This window comes from Schistocerca nitens, chromosome 9 (assembly GCF_023898315.1).
Source record: "Schistocerca nitens isolate TAMUIC-IGC-003100 chromosome 9, iqSchNite1.1, whole genome shotgun sequence".
Taxonomy (NCBI): Eukaryota; Metazoa; Arthropoda; class Insecta; order Orthoptera; family Acrididae; genus Schistocerca; species Schistocerca nitens.
In genome coordinates this window covers 374,776,585-374,794,697 of record NC_064622.1, presented here as the reverse complement: position 1 = coordinate 374,794,697, position 18,113 = coordinate 374,776,585, and the positions used below count along the sequence as shown (strand labels likewise).

The following is an 18,113-nucleotide window of genomic DNA, read 5'->3' as shown; positions in this document are numbered from 1 at the left end:
CAGTGTGCTACGCCTGTTAAGCATAGGGTAGAGTTGTTTTAGCCCCGCGTTTGCTTTGTTGGTCACGTGTTGAATGTGGTCCCCCCAGAGTAGTTTCCTGTCCAGCCAGACACCGAGTTTTCATAGCAGTGAGAATCGCGATTTTATGCGTTAAAGGTGAGGTGTTGTTCGAGTAGGTGTGTCGGTGAGGGTGGTGACACGGCGTTTGCAGGGCGGCAGCTGCGTGGTGCACGCGGTGGGCGCCGTGGCCGCCTTCGCGATCCTGCTGGTGCTGGGGCGGCGGGTGATGAAGCTGAAGGAGCTGGACCCCAGGTCCGTGGTCGCGGGAGACCCCGCCGCCGCCGCCGCCGGGCTCGTGCTGATCGCCATAGGGGCGGCCGCCCTCTGCTGCCACGCGCGCCCGCACCGATACGTAAGGCAGCCCAGCAAGCCAGGGGCGTCTCATTCACATAGCACACGTAGTAGGGGAATATACAGTGAAACAAAAATTATGTTTTTGATAACTTTGAAGAAATTAGTTCTTACAGCTGTCTGAAGTTTATTTAAAAGGACAGTTCGTTGCCCACGTTATGGAAGAAAACAAAAACAATATGGCCACTAATTAATACATTAACATACAATTTGAAAAGAAAGATGCTGCAAATGTTTCACTGTGTAACTTGTATAATGCACAGTGAAATAGATATGACTTTTTTATATCGTTATACTTGAATAGCTTGAATGACACATTAAATATTAATACATTCGATAAATACAATTGTAGACATTAAGAGTCAACAAGTTTTGCTCACTGACCATCAAGCCTACACCAAAATACCGGATGATCAAAAAGTCAGTATAAATTTGAAAACAATAAATCACGGAATAATGTAGATAAAGAGGTACAAATTGACACACATGCTTGGAATGACATGAGGTTTTATTAGAACCAAAAAAATACAAAAGTTCAAGAAATGTCCGACAGATGGCGCTTCATCTGATCAGAATAGCAATAGTTAGCATAACAAAGTAAGACAAAGCAAAGATGATGTTTTTTACAGGAAGTGCTCAATATGTCCACCATCATTCCTCAACAATAGCTGCAGTCGAGGAATAATGTTGCGAACAGAACTATAAAGCATGTCCGGAGTTATGGTGAGGCATTGGCGTCGGATGTTGTCTTTCAGCATCCCTACAGATGTCGGTCGATCACGATACACTTGCGACTTCAGGTAACCCCAAAGCCAATAATCGCACGGATTGAGGTCTGGGGACCTGGGAGGCCAAGCATGATGAAAGTGGCGGCTGAGCACACGATCATCACCAAACGACGCGCGCAAGAGATCTTTCACGCGTTTAGCTATATGGGGTGGAGCGCCATCCTGCATAAACATCGTACGTTCCAGCAGGTGTTTATCAGCCAGGCTGGAGATGATGCGATTCTGTAACATATCGGCGTACCCCTCACCCGTCACGGTAGCAGTTACTAAACCAGAATCACGCATTTCCTCGAAGAAAAAAGGCCCGATAACGGTAGATGTAGTAAATCCAACCCATACCGTGACTTTCTCGTCGTGCAATGGAGTTTCCACGACAGTTCTAGGATTTTCGGTAGCCCAAATTCTGCAGTTGTGGGCGTTGACAGACCCTCGGAGCGTGAAATGAGCTCCGTCGGTCCACAACACGTTGCTCAACCAATCGTCATCTTCCGGCATCTTTTGAAGCACCCACACCGCAAATGTCCTCCGCTTCACTAAACCGCCTGGTAACAGTTCATGATGCCGATGGATTTTGTACGGATAGCATCGGAGGGTATGCTTCAGTGCCAACCAAACAATAGTGTATGGAATGCCGGTGCGACGTGCGACTGCACGAATGCTGACTTCCCCGTGCATAGACGAACCCGCTACTATCTCCATTTCTTCCCCAACTTTCTCAGCAGCATTACGCCTTGTGCTCGGACGGCCACTACGGGATCTATCATCTAAACAACCCGTGGCTTCGAACTTGGAAATCATTCTCGACACTGCTGCATTTGTCAACGGACCTTTACCCGTTGGAATCCCCTTCCTGTGGCGATAGGATCGTAACGCTGAACTAGCACATATCCCATTCTGATAATACAGCTTCACTAAAAGCGCCTTTTCAGGTAACCTCAACATGCTGCGACTGCTGGCGCATCTGATTTTCTCTCTCATTACACCTCCTTTTATACACGATTGTCATGCGCAGTCACTGACGTTTTGCTGTCCAGCGCCATCTGTCGGACATTTTGTTCTACTAAAACCCCATGTCATTCCAAGCATGTGTGTCAATTTTTACCTCTCTATCTACATTATTCCGTGGTTTATTAAGTTTTCAAATTTATACTTACTTTTTGATCACCCGGTAGATTGCACACACAACATATTTTTACACTCTCCTCACAGTCATAGACTGCTAGAGGCAGAATCATCGCAGCATCATTACGTGATACACAAGCTATATCTTCTACTTCTCGAAATACAAACCTTTTTTTTCCAAAGGAATGTGAGCTCATATTCGTCATCATCATCTACTGACTTAAACACTTCAGCTACTAAAAATAAATCACCTGGAAATTTGCCGGCCGGTGTGGCCGTGCGGCTCTAGGCGCTTCAGTCTGAAACCGCGTGACCGCTACGGTCGCAGGTTCTAATCCTGCCTCGGGCATGGATGTGTGTGATGTCCTTAGGTTAGTTAGGTTTACGTAGTTCTAAGTTCTAGGGGACTGATGACCACAGATGTTAAGTCCCATAGTGCTCAGAGCCATTTGAACCATTTGAACCTGGAAATTTTGTTAAAATATAACTACTAGTTACAAGATCCTGTAAAATTTTAAAATATCTATTGATGAACTCTCCTCTGATTCGTCACTTTCACTTGAAGCTCACCATGTACTGACTTAAACACTTCAGCTACTAAAAATAAATCGCCTGAAAATTTTGTTAAAATATAGCTACCAGTCACAAGATACCGGAAAATTTAAAAATATCTAGTGATGAACTCTCCTCTGATTCGTCAGATGATACCTAACTTTTATGGCTTTCTTCATCACTTTCACTTGAAGCTCTTTTACTTTTAAGCTCCTTAGTTTTCTGGTTGTTGGCTCTCATCACATTTCTTTTTCTTTTCTTCTAGTTTTATCCTTTTCCTTATAGATTTTTTCCAGTAGCCACATTCATTGGTGTTGCAGTCAATATGATGCTCCTCCCTTTGAGTGTCCAGTTGTTTATTTAGGAGGAGCTGCTGATAAACCGTGAAACTCCTTCAGTGATATATATGATTCGATGGTGCTACTGTTATCGGTGTACAAACTGCAACTGGCTCTGTCATCATGTTACATATTATTTTCTAAAGCATTTGGAGGGATTCTGCTGCATTGGGCACACCATCAGAATTTACAGCGTCATCTAGTTGTTCGGAACTGCAGCCACAAGGAAATTCGGCTCCTCAAAGATGTTGACACTGAATTGATAACTTCTACTTTTCTAAACACAGAGGCTACATTTGTTGGTGTCATTGCCTTAAGAAAGTTTAAAGAAAAATTTCACCAACACATTCTGCAACTTGATACATTGTTTTAGGCATTAATTTCACAGCATCCATAAGTCCACACTGTTTCACTGTGTACTGTGTACAAGTGTTTCATGTGTACTAAATACATCACCAAATAAAAAATTAGTTAAGATTCATAACCTACATACCCACCACATCTAAAACTGGTCAGTATATTGTTAAAAGTGTATATTTGATCACAGGATAGCAAATTACTTTTAACTGTATGTATTATGGAAAAATATTTAACTTACAAGTAGATGTTAATTGTAATTTATAACTATCAAAAAAATACAGTAGCATATCGATAAGAATATAGCTCACGAAATTTTCCACCGTTAGTCAAAGATGTCTTTACTAAAGCTCAACACATAGCGATACCGACACCACGAAAAAATAATGCTAGAAATAGCAAGTAGTTTCCTTTCTGAAGGTCGTCTTCCTTATCTGCTAGGATCACTGCATAATCAGCATATAGTAAATTATTTAAAAGAATGTTCCTGTCTAGGTAGATGCCTTTCTGAAATTCTGATTTCCATATATGTTTTATTTCATAAATATAGCTCTCTAGAACGAAATTAGAATTCTATATTAATACCTTCAGCTGCTGACGAGCGTTGATATATATCAACGGAGACAGGTGAAAACGGGGGATCCGACCGGGACCCGAACCCAGGATCTCCTGCTTACAGGGCAGACGCTTTATCCGTCCGAGCCTTTGAGGGCACATAGGATAGTGGGACTGCGGGGACTATCCCGCGTCCGGCCATCCTGATTTAGGTTTTCCGTGATTTCCCTAAATCGCTCCAGGCAAATGCCGGGATGGTTCCTTTCAAAGGGCACGGCCGACTTCCTTCCCCGTCCTTCCCTAATCCGATGAGACCGATGACCTCGCTGTCTGGTCTCCTTCCCCAAACCAACCAACCAACTGCGGGGACTATCTCGCGCACGCCTCCCGCCAGACCCACATTCTCAAATGGTTCAAATGACTCTGAGTACTATGGGACTTAACATCTTAGGTCATCAGTTCCCTAGAACTTAGAACTAGTTAAACCTAACTAACCTAAGGACATCACACACATCCATGCCCGAGTCAGGATTCGAACCTGCGACCGTAGCAGTCGCGCGGTTCCGGACTGCGCGCCTAGAACCGCGAGACCACCGCGGCCGGCCCACATTCTCACCTTATATGTCCACACACTACGTTCTTAGTGTCCCTACCCAACACACTACTTACTCGTGGAAGACATTCTTACCAAGTCCCGTAAGAGTTCGGGCAATATGTGTGCATCCGCACCACCTCTGAAGGTTTCGCTGTATGGTGGTACGGTACAACATGCAATATGTGGTTTTCATGAGCAATGAAAAGGGCGGAAATGATGTTTATGTTGATCTCTATTCCAGTTTTCTGTACAGGTTCCGGAACTGTCGGAACTGAGGCGTTGCAAAACTATTTTTGATGTATGTATTACTTCCTCTTACGTAGTACTGGGTGATCAAAAAGTCAGTATAAATTTGAAAACTGAATAAATCACGGAATAATGTAGATAGAGAGGTACAAATTGACACACATGCTTGGAGTGACATGGGGTTTTATTAGAACCAAAAAAATACAAACGTTCAAAAAATGTCCGACAGATGGCGCTTCATCTGAGCAGAATAGCAATAATTAGCGTAACAAAGTAAGACAAAGCAAAGATGATGTTCTTTACAGGAAATGCTCAATATGCCCACCAGCATTCCTCAACAATAGCTGTAGTCGAGGAATAATGTTGTAAACAGCACTGTAAAGCATGTCCGGAGTTATGGTGAGGCATTGGCGTCAGATGTTGTCTTTCAGCATCCCTAGGGATGTCGGTCGACCACGATACACTTGCGAGTTCAGGTAACCCCAAAGCCAATAATCGCACGGACTGAGGTCTGGGGACCTGGGAAGCCAAGCATGACGAAAGTGGCGGCTGAGCACACGATCATCACCAAACGACGCGCACAAGAGATCTTTCATGCGTCTAGCAATATGGCGTGCTTTTTTTTTCCAATAAAACCCCATGTCATTCCAAGCGTGTGTGTTAATTTTTACCTCTCCACTTACATTATTCCGTGCTTTATTAAGTTTTCAAATATATAGTGACTTTTTGATCACCCGATACATCTCCTGAAAAGGCCATGAATGTAAAATTAGAGAGATTCGATCCCACACTGCATGCTGCATAGTCGTCCTACGATGCTGACGGAAGGCCTGATGTCATTGGCGTCCCTCTTTCCTTGGTGGCGTAGAGCTCTGACGGCCCTTTGGCTCCGCATGAGGAGGGCATGCATGGTGTTTATGATATAGGGTTGCCGCAGAGGCAAGTCCGTAGGTAATAAGGCCTCTGCACGTGGTTAGTGGTTTGAATGGTGGCAGTTGTAATGGACAACATTACTGCCCTTTTGAGTAGGGAGCTAAAATCCTATACAGACAGGACATTCCCTGTTGCCTGGTGTGTTCTCATGCGTGCTTTCAGTCACTGAAACCTACACTATCTTTTTATCTCCACCTTCAAGTGGTCAAGCCTCCCTTGGAACTCATTTCTGGTCATATGTCCGTATGATCATGTTTCTTCCTTTTTCTCTCAGAAGTCATTCCCTGTAGTTTGTCCCCATTTTGCAGACTCACCCTCTAGATAGTCATTTTTCCTTCGCTCCATTTGAGAGTGGAAGTATAAGTAATAGCTAGCTGTGAGAAAGGTACATTCTACCATGCACTGTATGTATATGCTTTCGCAATATATATTTAGATGTAGACGAAGAAGTAAATTTTCGTTATTTACATCCTTTCTGCTTTTGCAGATTTAATGGCCAGCGGTGTGTGCTTACGCTGGCGAGTCTAGTCGTTACGCTGCTGACAGGGATTTGCTGTGCTGGCTGAGGCGGTTTCCCTCGCTGATGGTGCCGACGCTGTTCCCAGGAGGACGTCAGCACCCGGAAGTCACAGGCGGCGGTCAACTGCTTGGCTGCGTACGCCGGAGGAGTGCTCACCTGCTGCCTGGTCTCCAGACTCTTCTCAGGTGCGACAACCCTCACACCGCTATCACCACCACAACACACACACACAGTCCTACTGATGGCGTCCTAAACTAGACGACGACCAAAGATTCTTGTATTTCGTTTCTTGCCCAAATATGTGGGACTATCATAAAGTTTTAATAATCAACCTAAAAAAAAATCAAACTCCACTATGAAACTTGCTGATGGTGTGTGTTCTCCGCTACATAAGAGTACTGCATACACCTAAAAAAACTGACGAGGGAAACGTAGAAAGAGCCATAATCCCATTTCCTAGAAACTTCGCTAAGTAGCAGAGGGGTCAAAACAACTGAGCAAATGTCTCAGTTGAGCAGTAGATATTCGACTATTTCTGATAAAACGGCGGTCAAAGTTTTCCAGGTAATTTATGAGTCTTTTATCGACAGCAGTCCAACTGAAGCACCGCCATAGTGGCAACCATCATGGCTTCACGCTTTTGTGCCCCGTGTTCTAAATCCGATTATTATTTTTACTTTCGTTATTCACTTATTTATCGATATCCGCAGAAGACTACTACCCTAATATTTTCCTACATGTATTGAAATAAAGTTGTCCTTATTCGTCTACTAATTGTGTGCCTGGTGGAAGAATTTGAAAAAACAAACAAAAAGAAACATAAATGAATGGAAAGATTATTTGAAATTACTTTGCCGGCCGGAGTGGCCGAGCGGTTCTAGGCGCTACAGTCTGGAACTGCGCGATCGCAACGGTCGCAGGTTCGGATCCTGCCTCGGGCATGGATGTGTGTGATGTCCTTAGGTTAGTTAGGCTGAAGTAGTTCTAAGTTCTAGGGGACTGATGACCTCAGCAGTTAAGTCCCATAGAGCTCAGAGCCATTTGAACCATTTGAAATTACTTTCAGTGAAATCCATGTAGTGTGTTTTGATTCATAATCAACTGTGAGGGACAGATTTCGGAAAAATGATGCCTTGTGCGTGGTTTTCCGTGAAATTATTGCCAACGCGTGAAATCTTCAGCAGTGTTGACGACTTTTCTTTCCCGAGCGAGATTCACACAAAGAAATGTCGCTGTGACAAACCCTCCTTCGCACAATGCTCGTGTTGTTCGGAATTTCTATGTTTCGAATGACTCTACGATTGGTATTTTCTAAGAGAATGCACCAAATTTTACTCAAGAGTAAACAAGAATATAATATAAGAACTAAGAATTGATATAAGAATGAAATGTAAGAAAATGAGAATTTAAAAATATTGTTACACTTGAAATTACCGTACACACATATGTTATTTAGTAAATGTATGATAGTTATTGTCAAACCCAGTTGTAATTTTACAGTTAATACAACGCCCTTGTAGCCTCTAACTTGATAAGGAACATTCGCTTAGTAACTTTTTCTGGACATGGGTAAATAAATGAAAAGATTAAAATAAAATAAATAAAAGCAATACTCGGCTTTCGAACATGGGACACAAAAGTGAGAAGACGCTAATTACCAGCTGGGTTGAGCGTGTCGCGGTCGCACATTCAAGGCATCTTTGTTGAAAGCTTGGCGGTCATTTCCTCAGAAACGGTCAAGTACATACGGAGAAGCCGAGACACGTGTTCGCTTATTTTTGCTCCTCTTTCACTGAGACAGCTTTCGGGGACATGGGGTTATGGCACTTGCCGGGTTCTCCTCGTGAGTGAGCGGCAGTCCTTCCGTATCACTCGCTAATCACGCGATTCTCTCTCATTCGCTTTCAAGGGACGAGCACCCGTCAAGTGTGGCGTAACAGCCATGTGGCCCTTTCCACGGTGCTAAATCCGTCAACATACGAATCGCGAATTCGAACGTCAACGTTGAGCGTGTCAAGTTTCAGAGGGCATAACGTGTAAAATGCACGTTGATGTGCTTTTCCGAACGTGCAGAGTAATATCAAGCTTGTCAGATATTCTAAATGCGCAGCTGAACGCAGGCCAATGAGATGGAAGAGCGCCACCTAGCTCACATGTGCCTACGTATCTTTTCAGTGGTGGCCGGGAGACCCCTCGCGGGGCGTTTCGGCCGCCGCTCCACAAGTTCTTTAACGCCACTACGGCGACTTGCGAGTGAATGCGGATGAAATGATGATGAAAGAATAAATTCCCGGGAATCGGAACCGGTACCCCGTGCCCGGGAAGCGAGAACGCTACCGCAAGCCCACGAGCGGCGGACAGTCGAAATACTTTACATTGGGTTTTAGTTGAAACCCTTACTTAGTAAATTTTATATTGTAACTTACGTCCTATGACTGTAAGTCGTATGCAAAGCACCATCACATTGAGGATCTCTCGAAAACTCGTCGTTCTAGGTACAAGTTGTTGTAACAGAATGACGGGAAACATCATATTGTTGGCTAAGAATTTCGGATCGTAGCTTGCATGTTATGAAAGTATGCCATTTCAAGGCAACAGCACGCTGAAGATCCATCGAAAAGCCTCTGTTCTTGGTACTATTTGGTATAATTAACTGTCAGTTATATGTGCGATTACAGCCTTCAGAAGATGGGTAGTATATAAAACAGGGAAGTATCTGACGAAAGTGCAGTGTAGCGTAATGCGTAGAGACACAAAGCAGCAGTGTGCTGTGTGCTATATGGCGGGTAAGCATCTCGCCGAATACAAATATTTTTGTACTCACCTTCATGTTTTCTAATACGTTCTGAGACTTCCTTATTAATTCAGTAGAGGTATATGCTGTAATACCAGATGTTATGTAAATATAAGTGCGCTCTCTCTGAGGAGTCAGTTTGTTCTATTGGCTTCATCTATAAGAAAGATTGCACTATTTGCAGTAAGATATTTAGCACATAGTTTCAAGTTTTGTATTTCACATATTGCAAAGATTCTGCTAATGAACAGAAGCAGTGATGAAGTAAGAATGTCCTTGGGATAAAAAGTAAAAATGATTAAATAAATTTTATCTTATGTGGAAGACTATTGTAAATTTTTGTCGCGTTATTCGTAATGGAACTTTTACAAGCTGAAGTTGTAATATACCTAATATACAAAGACTTAATGAAAACTTCGATTCCCTGACATCGTGTAGTACAATACCTCACTTTAAAATGATTGGTGTTGTGGTGATTCATGAACTTCATAAAAATGACACTAAATTGGAGACTAATTAGCAGACACTATTACAAAATAAAACAAACGACCATGTATTTTAACAAACTGTGGCATTCATTGCAGTAATGGGAAAGACTTGAATTAGTGAAAATGGTAGGAATAAAATATACGTTATTAATCACCAACTGTAATTATTCAAATAATTGGACTTTTACCAATGTAGTTTACTCATTCAAGAAGTTATTCTTTCGCTTGCAAATGAAGGTACATATTGCAAAACGTAAATTTAAAATGAAAGCAGTAAAGAACATCCCGTCTTAATGACTTTATTAATTAAACTCGTATTGTTGTAACCAAATATACGCCTAATTATAAAAGTCTAGGCATCTGTTATAAATTCTGTCAATCAAAACCTGTTTCGTTTTACCCTCTTAGTTTCAATTATTGTTAGGAATGTGAGTCGTTGTGTAATTAGCGTGTATTAATTAATTTTTTGAAGTTCATTATTGTACTCATATTTAGATGGAATTTTCACATTTAAAAACATTTTTACATTATAAATTTCACATATTATTCAATTCTGTAATTTTAGACGTATTACTCTGTATAATCATAACATCTTACCTTTGGAACTTTTAATTGGAAATACGATTAAAAATATGTTGTCATTATTTAGTAATAATGGTCCAAATGACCATCCATTATTTATAATATATAAATAGGGAAGCATCGAGGCTGCTGGGACGGGCAGTTTGAGCTGATATCTCGAAGTGTAACCTGTGTTAGTTACTTGAATATTATTTCGCTAAGATTTAAAGTTGTGAAAAAAGTATGTTTGTTGATTTGTGAACCAGTCAGTTGTTTTACGAAGACATACTGTACAACTCGGCCTCTTTGCCACGTGTCATGATGGATTTGATCAGCTGTTACGAACGGAAGAATAAATGTTTAAAACCTAGAACCGATCATTTCACTGTAAACCACACACTTCATGAAGATCCAGGCAATCTACGAATATTTCAGTTATGTGGAGAAAACTTTCGTTTTAAAGTTGTACTTAGATAACATCAGACGACATGCACTTTTGATAAGCCAGTTCATCTGTCTTCGAAGTTTTGAGGATTACATTATCGACGAATAGATAATAATTAATAAGAAGTGTTAAAAGTCCTTACGGACCAGACGTGGAGCATTCCTGCTAACCTTATAACATGTTCACAGTGATTGCAGCTTTTATTTGTGTATACTACAGACAGGGAAACATGACTAGCATATGGACAAGCGAGCAAATGTGCACTTTAATAGGGCTAATGTTCTGCTTTTACACCTGCCCATTTTCTAAACAAACTGTGTGATTTGCGAGCCACATAAAGCTTACAGACACGCTCTTCAATAGTGTGTAACCCTTTGAAGCACTCGTACCGTACGGACAAGGCCAGTCGTTTCTGAGCGTTCAGCAGTACGATGGAGGTCCAGTCAGCGCGTTTCATGTTGAATACCACGGCCCGTGTAACGGCAACTTAAGGATGCGTGATGATTAGCTACATGACAACACAGCGCGATGTCTACAGAACAGGGCAGCCTGTGCTCACCACAATTCTGCGGCCTATGCGCATTTTCATTCTATTGTACGCCTACGCAAGCGGCTGTAACAACCTGTGTAACAACTGCTTAAGGATACGTGAGATTCGCTACATGACAACACAGTGCGATGTCTACGCAACAGGGGAGCCTGCGCTCACCACAATTCTGCGGCCTATGCGCATGTTCATTCTATTGTGCGCCTACACAAGCGGCTGTAACGGCCCGTGTAACAGCTGCTTAAGGATACGTGATGATTAGCTGCCTGACAACGCAGCACGATACCTACGGGACAGGGGGGCCTGCGCTCACCGCAATTCTGCGGCCTATGTGCATGTTCATTCTATTGTGCGCCTACGCAAGCGGCTGTTACGGCCCGTATAACAGCTGCTTAAGGATACGTAATGATTAGATACATGACAACACAGTGCGATCTCTACGGAACAGGGAAGCCTGCACTCACTGCAATTCTGTGGCCTATGCGCATGTTCATTCTATTGTGCGCCTACACAAGCGGCTGTAACGGCCCGTGTAACAGCTGCTTAAGGATACGTGATGATTAGATACATGACAACACAGTGCGATCTCTCCGGAACAGTGGAGCCAGCGCTCACTGCAATTGTGCGGCCTATGCGCATGTTCATTCTATTGTGCGCCTATGCAAGCGGCTGTAACGTCCCATGTAATGGCTGCTTAAAGATACGTGATGATTAGATACATGACAACACAGTGCAATCTCTACGGAACAGCGGAGCCTGTGCTCACCGCAGTTGTGCGGCCTATGCGCGTGTTCATTCTGTTGTGCGCCTCCTCAAGCGGCTCTAACGGCACATGTAATGGCTGCTTAAGGATACATGATGATTAGATACATGACAACACAGTGCGATCTCTACGGAACAGGGGAGCCTGCGCTCACCGCAATTCTGCAGCCTATGCGCATGTTCATTCTATTGTGCGCCTACACAAGCGGCTGTAACGGCCCGTATAACAGCTGCTTAAGGATACGTGATGATTAGATACATGACAACACAGTGCGATGTCTACGGAACAGGGGAGCCTGCGCTCACCCTAATTCTGCAGCCTATGCGCATGTTCATTCTATTCTGCGCCTACGCAAGCGGCTGTAACGGCCCGTGTAACAACTGCTTAAGGATACGTGATGATTAGATACATGACAACACAGTGCAATCTCTACGGAACAGCGGAGCCTGTGCTCACCGCAGTTGTGCGGCCTATGCGCGTGTTCATTCTGTTGTGCGCCTCCTCAAGCGGCTCTAACGGCACATGTAATGGCTGCTTAAGGATACATGATGATTAGATACATGACAACACAGTGCGATCTCTACGGAACAGGGGAGCCTGCGCTCACCGCAATTCTGCAGCCTATGCGCATGTTCATTCTATTGTGCGCCTACACAAGCGGCTGTAACGGCCCGTATAACAGCTGCTTAAGGATACGTGATGATTAGATACATGACAACACAGTGCGATGTCTACGGAACAGGGGAGCCTGCGCTCACCCTAATTCTGCAGCCTATGCGCATGTTCATTCTATTGCGCGCATACGCAAGCGGCTGTAACGGCCCGTGTAACAGCTGCTTAAGGATACGTGATGATTAGATACATGTCAACACAGTGCGATCTCTACGGAATAGGGGAGCCAGCGCTCACCGCAATTGTGCGGCCTATGCGCATGTTCATTCTGTTGTGCGCCTATGCAAGCGGCTGTAACGGCCCATGTAATGGCTGCTTAAGGATACGTGACGATTAGCTGCATGACAACACAACACGATGTCTACAGAACAGGGGAGCCTGCACTCACCGCAATTCTGCAGCCTATGCACATGTTCATTCTATTGTGCGCCTACGCAAGCGGCTATAACGGCCCGTATAACAGCTGCTTAAGGATATGTGATGATTAGATACATGTCAACACAGTGCGATGTCTACGGAACAGGGGAGCCTGCGCTCACCGCAATTGTGCAGCCTATGCGCATGTTCATTCTGTTGTACGCCTACGCAAGAGGCTGTAACGGCCCATGTAATGGCTGCTTAAGGATACGTGATGATTAGCTGCATGACAACACAGCACGATGTCTACAGAACAGTGGAGCCTGCACTCACCACAATTCTGCAGCCTATGCGCATGTTCATTCTATTGTGCGCCTACACAAGCGGCTGTAACGGCCCGTGTAACAGCTGCTTAAGGATACGTGATGATTAGATACATGACAACACAGTGCGATGTCTACGGAACAGGGGAGCCTGCGCTCACCGCAATTGTGCAGCCTATGCGCATGTTCATTCTGTTGTACGCCTACGCAAGAGGCTGTAACGGCCCATGTAATAGCTGCTTAAGGATACGTGATGATTAGCTGCATGACAACACAGCACGATGTCTACAGAACAGTGGAGCCTGCACTCACCGCAATTCTGTGGCCTATGCGCATGTTCATTCTATTGTGCGCCTACGCAAGCGGCTGTAACGGCCCGTGTAACAGCTGCTTAAGGATACGTGATGATTAGATACATGACAACACAGTGCGATCTCTACGGAACAGGGGAGCCTGCGCTCACCGCAATTGTGCGGCCTATGCGCATGTTCATTCTGTTGTGCGCCTACGCAAGCGGCTGTAATGGCCCATGTAATGGCTGCTTAAGGATACGTGATGATTAGCTGCATGACAACACAGCACGATGTCTACAGAACAGTGGAGCCTGCACTCACCACAATTCTGCAGCCTATGCGCATGTTCATTCTATTCTGTGCCTACGCAATCAGCTGTAACGGCACGTGTAACAGCTGCTTAAGGATACGTGATGATTAGATACATGACAACACAGTGTGATCTCTACGGAACAGGGGAGCCTGCGCTCACCGCAATTGTGCGGCCTATGCGCATGTTCATTCTGTTGTGCGCCTACGCAAGCGGCTGTAATGGCCCATGTAATGGCTGCTTAAGGATACGTGATGATTAGCTGCATGACAACACAGCACGATGTCTACAGAACAGTGGAGCCTGCACTCACCACAATTCTGCAGCCTATGCGCATGTTCATTCTATTCTGCGCCTACGCAATCAGCTGTAACGGCACGTGTAACAGCTGCTTAAGGATACGTGATGATTAGATACATGACAACACAGTGCGATGTCTACGGAACAGGGGAGCCTGCGCTCACCGTAATTCTGCAGCCTATGCGCATGTTCATTCTATTATGCGCCTACTTAAGTGGCTGTAACGGCCCGTGTAACAGCTGCTTAAGGATACGTCATGATTAGATACATGACAACACAGTGTGATCTCTACGGAAAAGGGGAGCCTGCGCTCACCGCAATTCTGTGGCCTATGCGCATGTTCATTCTATTGTGCGCCTACGCAAGCGGCTGTAACGGCCCGTGTAACAGCTGCTTAAGGATACGTGATGATTAGATACATGACAACACAGTGCGATCTCTACGGAACAGGGAAGCCTGCGCTCATCGCAATTGTGCGGCCTATGCGCATGTTCATTCTGTTGTGCGCCTACGCAAGCGGCTGTAATGGCCCATGTAATGGCTGCTTAAGGATACGTGATGATTAGCTGCATGACAACACAGCACGATGTCTACGGAACAGTGGAGCCTGCACTCACCACAATTCTGCAGCCTATGCGCATGTTCATTCTATTGTGCGCCTACACAAGCGGCTGTAACGGCCCGTGTAACAGCTGCTTAAGGATACGTGATGATTAGATACATGACAACACAGTGCGATGTCTACGGAACAGGGGAGCCTGCGCTCACCCTAATTCTGCAGCCTATGCGCATGTTCATTCTATTGCGCACATAGGCAAGCGGCTGAAACGGCCCGTGTAACAGCTGCTTAAGGATACGTGATGATTAGATACATGACAACACAGTGTGATCTCTTCGGAACAGGGGAGCCAGCGCTCACCGCAATTGTGCGGCCTATGCGCATGTTCATTCTGTTGTGCGCCTATGCAAGCGGCTGTAACGGCCCATGTAATGGCTGCTTAAGGATACGTGACGATTAGCTGCATGACAACACAACACGATGTCTACAGAACAGGGGAGCCTGCACTCACCGCAATTCTGCAGCCTATGCACATGTTCATTCTATTGTGCGCCTACGCAAGCGGCTGTAACGGCCCGTATAACAGCTGCTTAAGGATATGTGATGATTAGATACATGTCAACACAGTGTGATGTCTACGGAACAGGGGAGCCTGCGCTCACCCTAATTCTGCAGCCTATGCGCATGTTCATTCTATTGTGCGCCTACACAAGCGGCTGTAACGGCCCGTGTAACAGCTGCTTAAGGATACGTGATGATTAGATACATGACAACACAGTGCGATGTCTACGGAACAGGGGAGCCTGCGCTCACCGCAATTGTGCAGCCTATGCGCATGTTCATTCTGTTGTACGCCTACGCAAGAGGCTGTAACGGCCCATGTAATAGCTGCTTAAGGATACGTGATGATTAGCTGCATGACAACACAGCACGATGTCTACAGAACAGTGGAGCCTGCACTCACCGCAATTCTGTGGCCTATGCGCATGTTCATTCTATTGTGCGCCTACGCAAGCGGCTGTAACGGCCCGTGTAACAGCTGCTTAAGGATACGTGATGATTAGATACATGACAACACAGTGCGATCTCTACGGAACAGGGGAGCCTGCGCTCACCGCAATTGTGCGGCCTATGCGCATGTTCATTCTGTTGTGCGCCTACGCAAGCGGCTGTAATGGCCCATGTAATGGCTACTTAAGGATACGTGATGATTAGCTGCATGACAACACAGCACGATGTCTACAGAACAGTGGAGCCTGCACTCACCACAATTCTGCAGCCTATGCGCATGTTCATTCTATTGTGCGCCTACACAAGCGGCTGTAACGGCCCGTGTAACAGCTGCTTAAGGATACGTGATGATTAGATACATGACAACACAGTGCGATGTCTACGGAACAGGGGAGCCTGCGCTCACCGCAATTGTGCAGCCTATGCGCATGTTCATTCTGTTGTACGCCTACGCAAGAGGCTGTAACGGCCCATGTAATAGCTGCTTAAGGATACGTGATGATTAGCTGCATGACAACACAGCACGATGTCTACAGAACAGTGGAGCCTGCACTCACCGCAATTCTGTGGCCTATGCGCATGTTCATTCTATTGTGCGCCTACGCAAGCGGCTGTAACGGCCCGTGTAACAGCTGCTTAAGGATACGTGATGATTAGATACATGACAACACAGTGCGATCTCTACGGAACAGGGGAGCCTGCGCTCACCGCAATTGTGCGGCCTATGCGCATGTTCATTCTGTTGTGCGCCTACGCAAGCGGCTGTAATGGCCCATGTAATGGCTGCTTAAGGATACGTGATGATTAGCTGCATGACAACACAGCACGATGTCTACAGAACAGTGGAGCCTGCACTCACCACAATTCTGCAGCCTATGCGCATGTTCATTCTATTCTGTGCCTACGCAATCAGCTGTAACGGCACGTGTAACAGCTGCTTAAGGATACGTGATGATTAGATACATGACAACACAGTGTGATCTCTACGGAACAGGGGAGCCTGCGCTCACCGCAATTGTGCGGCCTATGCGCATGTTCATTCTGTTGTGCGCCTACGCAAGCGGCTGTAATGGCCCATGTAATGGCTGCTTAAGGATACGTGATGATTAGCTGCATGACAACACAGCACGATGTCTACAGAACAGTGGAGCCTGCACTCACCACAATTCTGCAGCCTATGCGCATGTTCATTCTATTCTGCGCCTACGCAATCAGCTGTAACGGCACGTGTAACAGCTGCTTAAGGATACGTGATGATTAGCTGCATGACAACACAGCACGATGTCTACAGAACAGTGGAGCCTGCACTCACCACAATTCTGCAGCCTATGCGCATGTTCATTCTATTCTGCGCCTACGCAATCAGCTGTAACGGCCCGTGTAACAGCTGCTTAAGGATACGTGATGATTAGATACATGACAACACAGTGCGATGTCTACGGAACAGGGGAGCCTGCGCTCACCGTAATTCTGCAGCCTATGCGCATGTTCATTCTATTGTGCGCCTACGCAAGTGGCTGTAACGGCCCGTGTAACAGCTTCTTAAGGATACGTCATGATTAGATACATGACAACACAGTGCGATCTCTACGGAAAAGGGGAGCCTGCGCTCACCGCAATTGTGCGGCCTATGCGCATGTTCATTCTGTTGTGCTCCCATGCAAGCGGCTGTAACGGCCCATGTAATGGCTGCTTAAGGATACGTGATGATTAGCTGCATGACAACACAACACGATGTCTATAGAACAGGGGAGCCTGCACTCACCGCACTCCATGCAAATACCGGGATGGTTCCTCTGAAAGGGCACGGCCGACTTCCTTCCCCATCCTTCCCTAATCCGATGAGACTGATGACCACGCTGTCTGGTCTCCTTCCCCAAAAACCAACCAACCAACCAACCTGCACTCACCGCAATTCTGCAGCCTATGCACATGTTCATTCTATTGTACGCCTACGCAAGCGGCTGTAACGGCCCGTATAACAGCTGCTTAAGGATACGTGATGATTAGATACATGACAACACAGCGCGATGTCTACGGAACAGGGGAGCCTGCCCTCACCGCAATTGTGCGGCCTATGCGCATGTTCATTCTGTTGTGTGCCTACGCAAGCGGCTGTAACGGCCCATGTAATGGCTGCTTAAGGATACGTGATGATTAGCTGCATGACAACACAGTGCGATGTCTACGGAACAGGGGAGCCTGCACTCACCGCAATTCTGCAGCCTATGCGCATGTTCATTCTATTATGCGCCTACGCAAGCGGCTCTAAC

At 45.5% G+C, this 18,113-nt stretch overlaps 1 protein-coding gene across 1 annotated transcript in view; it reads left to right on the top strand.

The window, feature by feature from the left end:
* Positions 1 to 18,113, top strand: part of LOC126204247 (putative ammonium transporter sll0108) — a 131,466-nt gene that overhangs the window by 67,731 nt on the left and 45,622 nt on the right. Inside the window, exons 4-5 of the mRNA XM_049938640.1 lie at positions 212 to 412; positions 6,503 to 6,602. Of these exons, the coding sequence (XP_049794597.1) occupies positions 212 to 412; positions 6,503 to 6,602 (301 nt within the window). The remainder of the gene's footprint in view (positions 1 to 211; positions 413 to 6,502; positions 6,603 to 18,113) is intronic.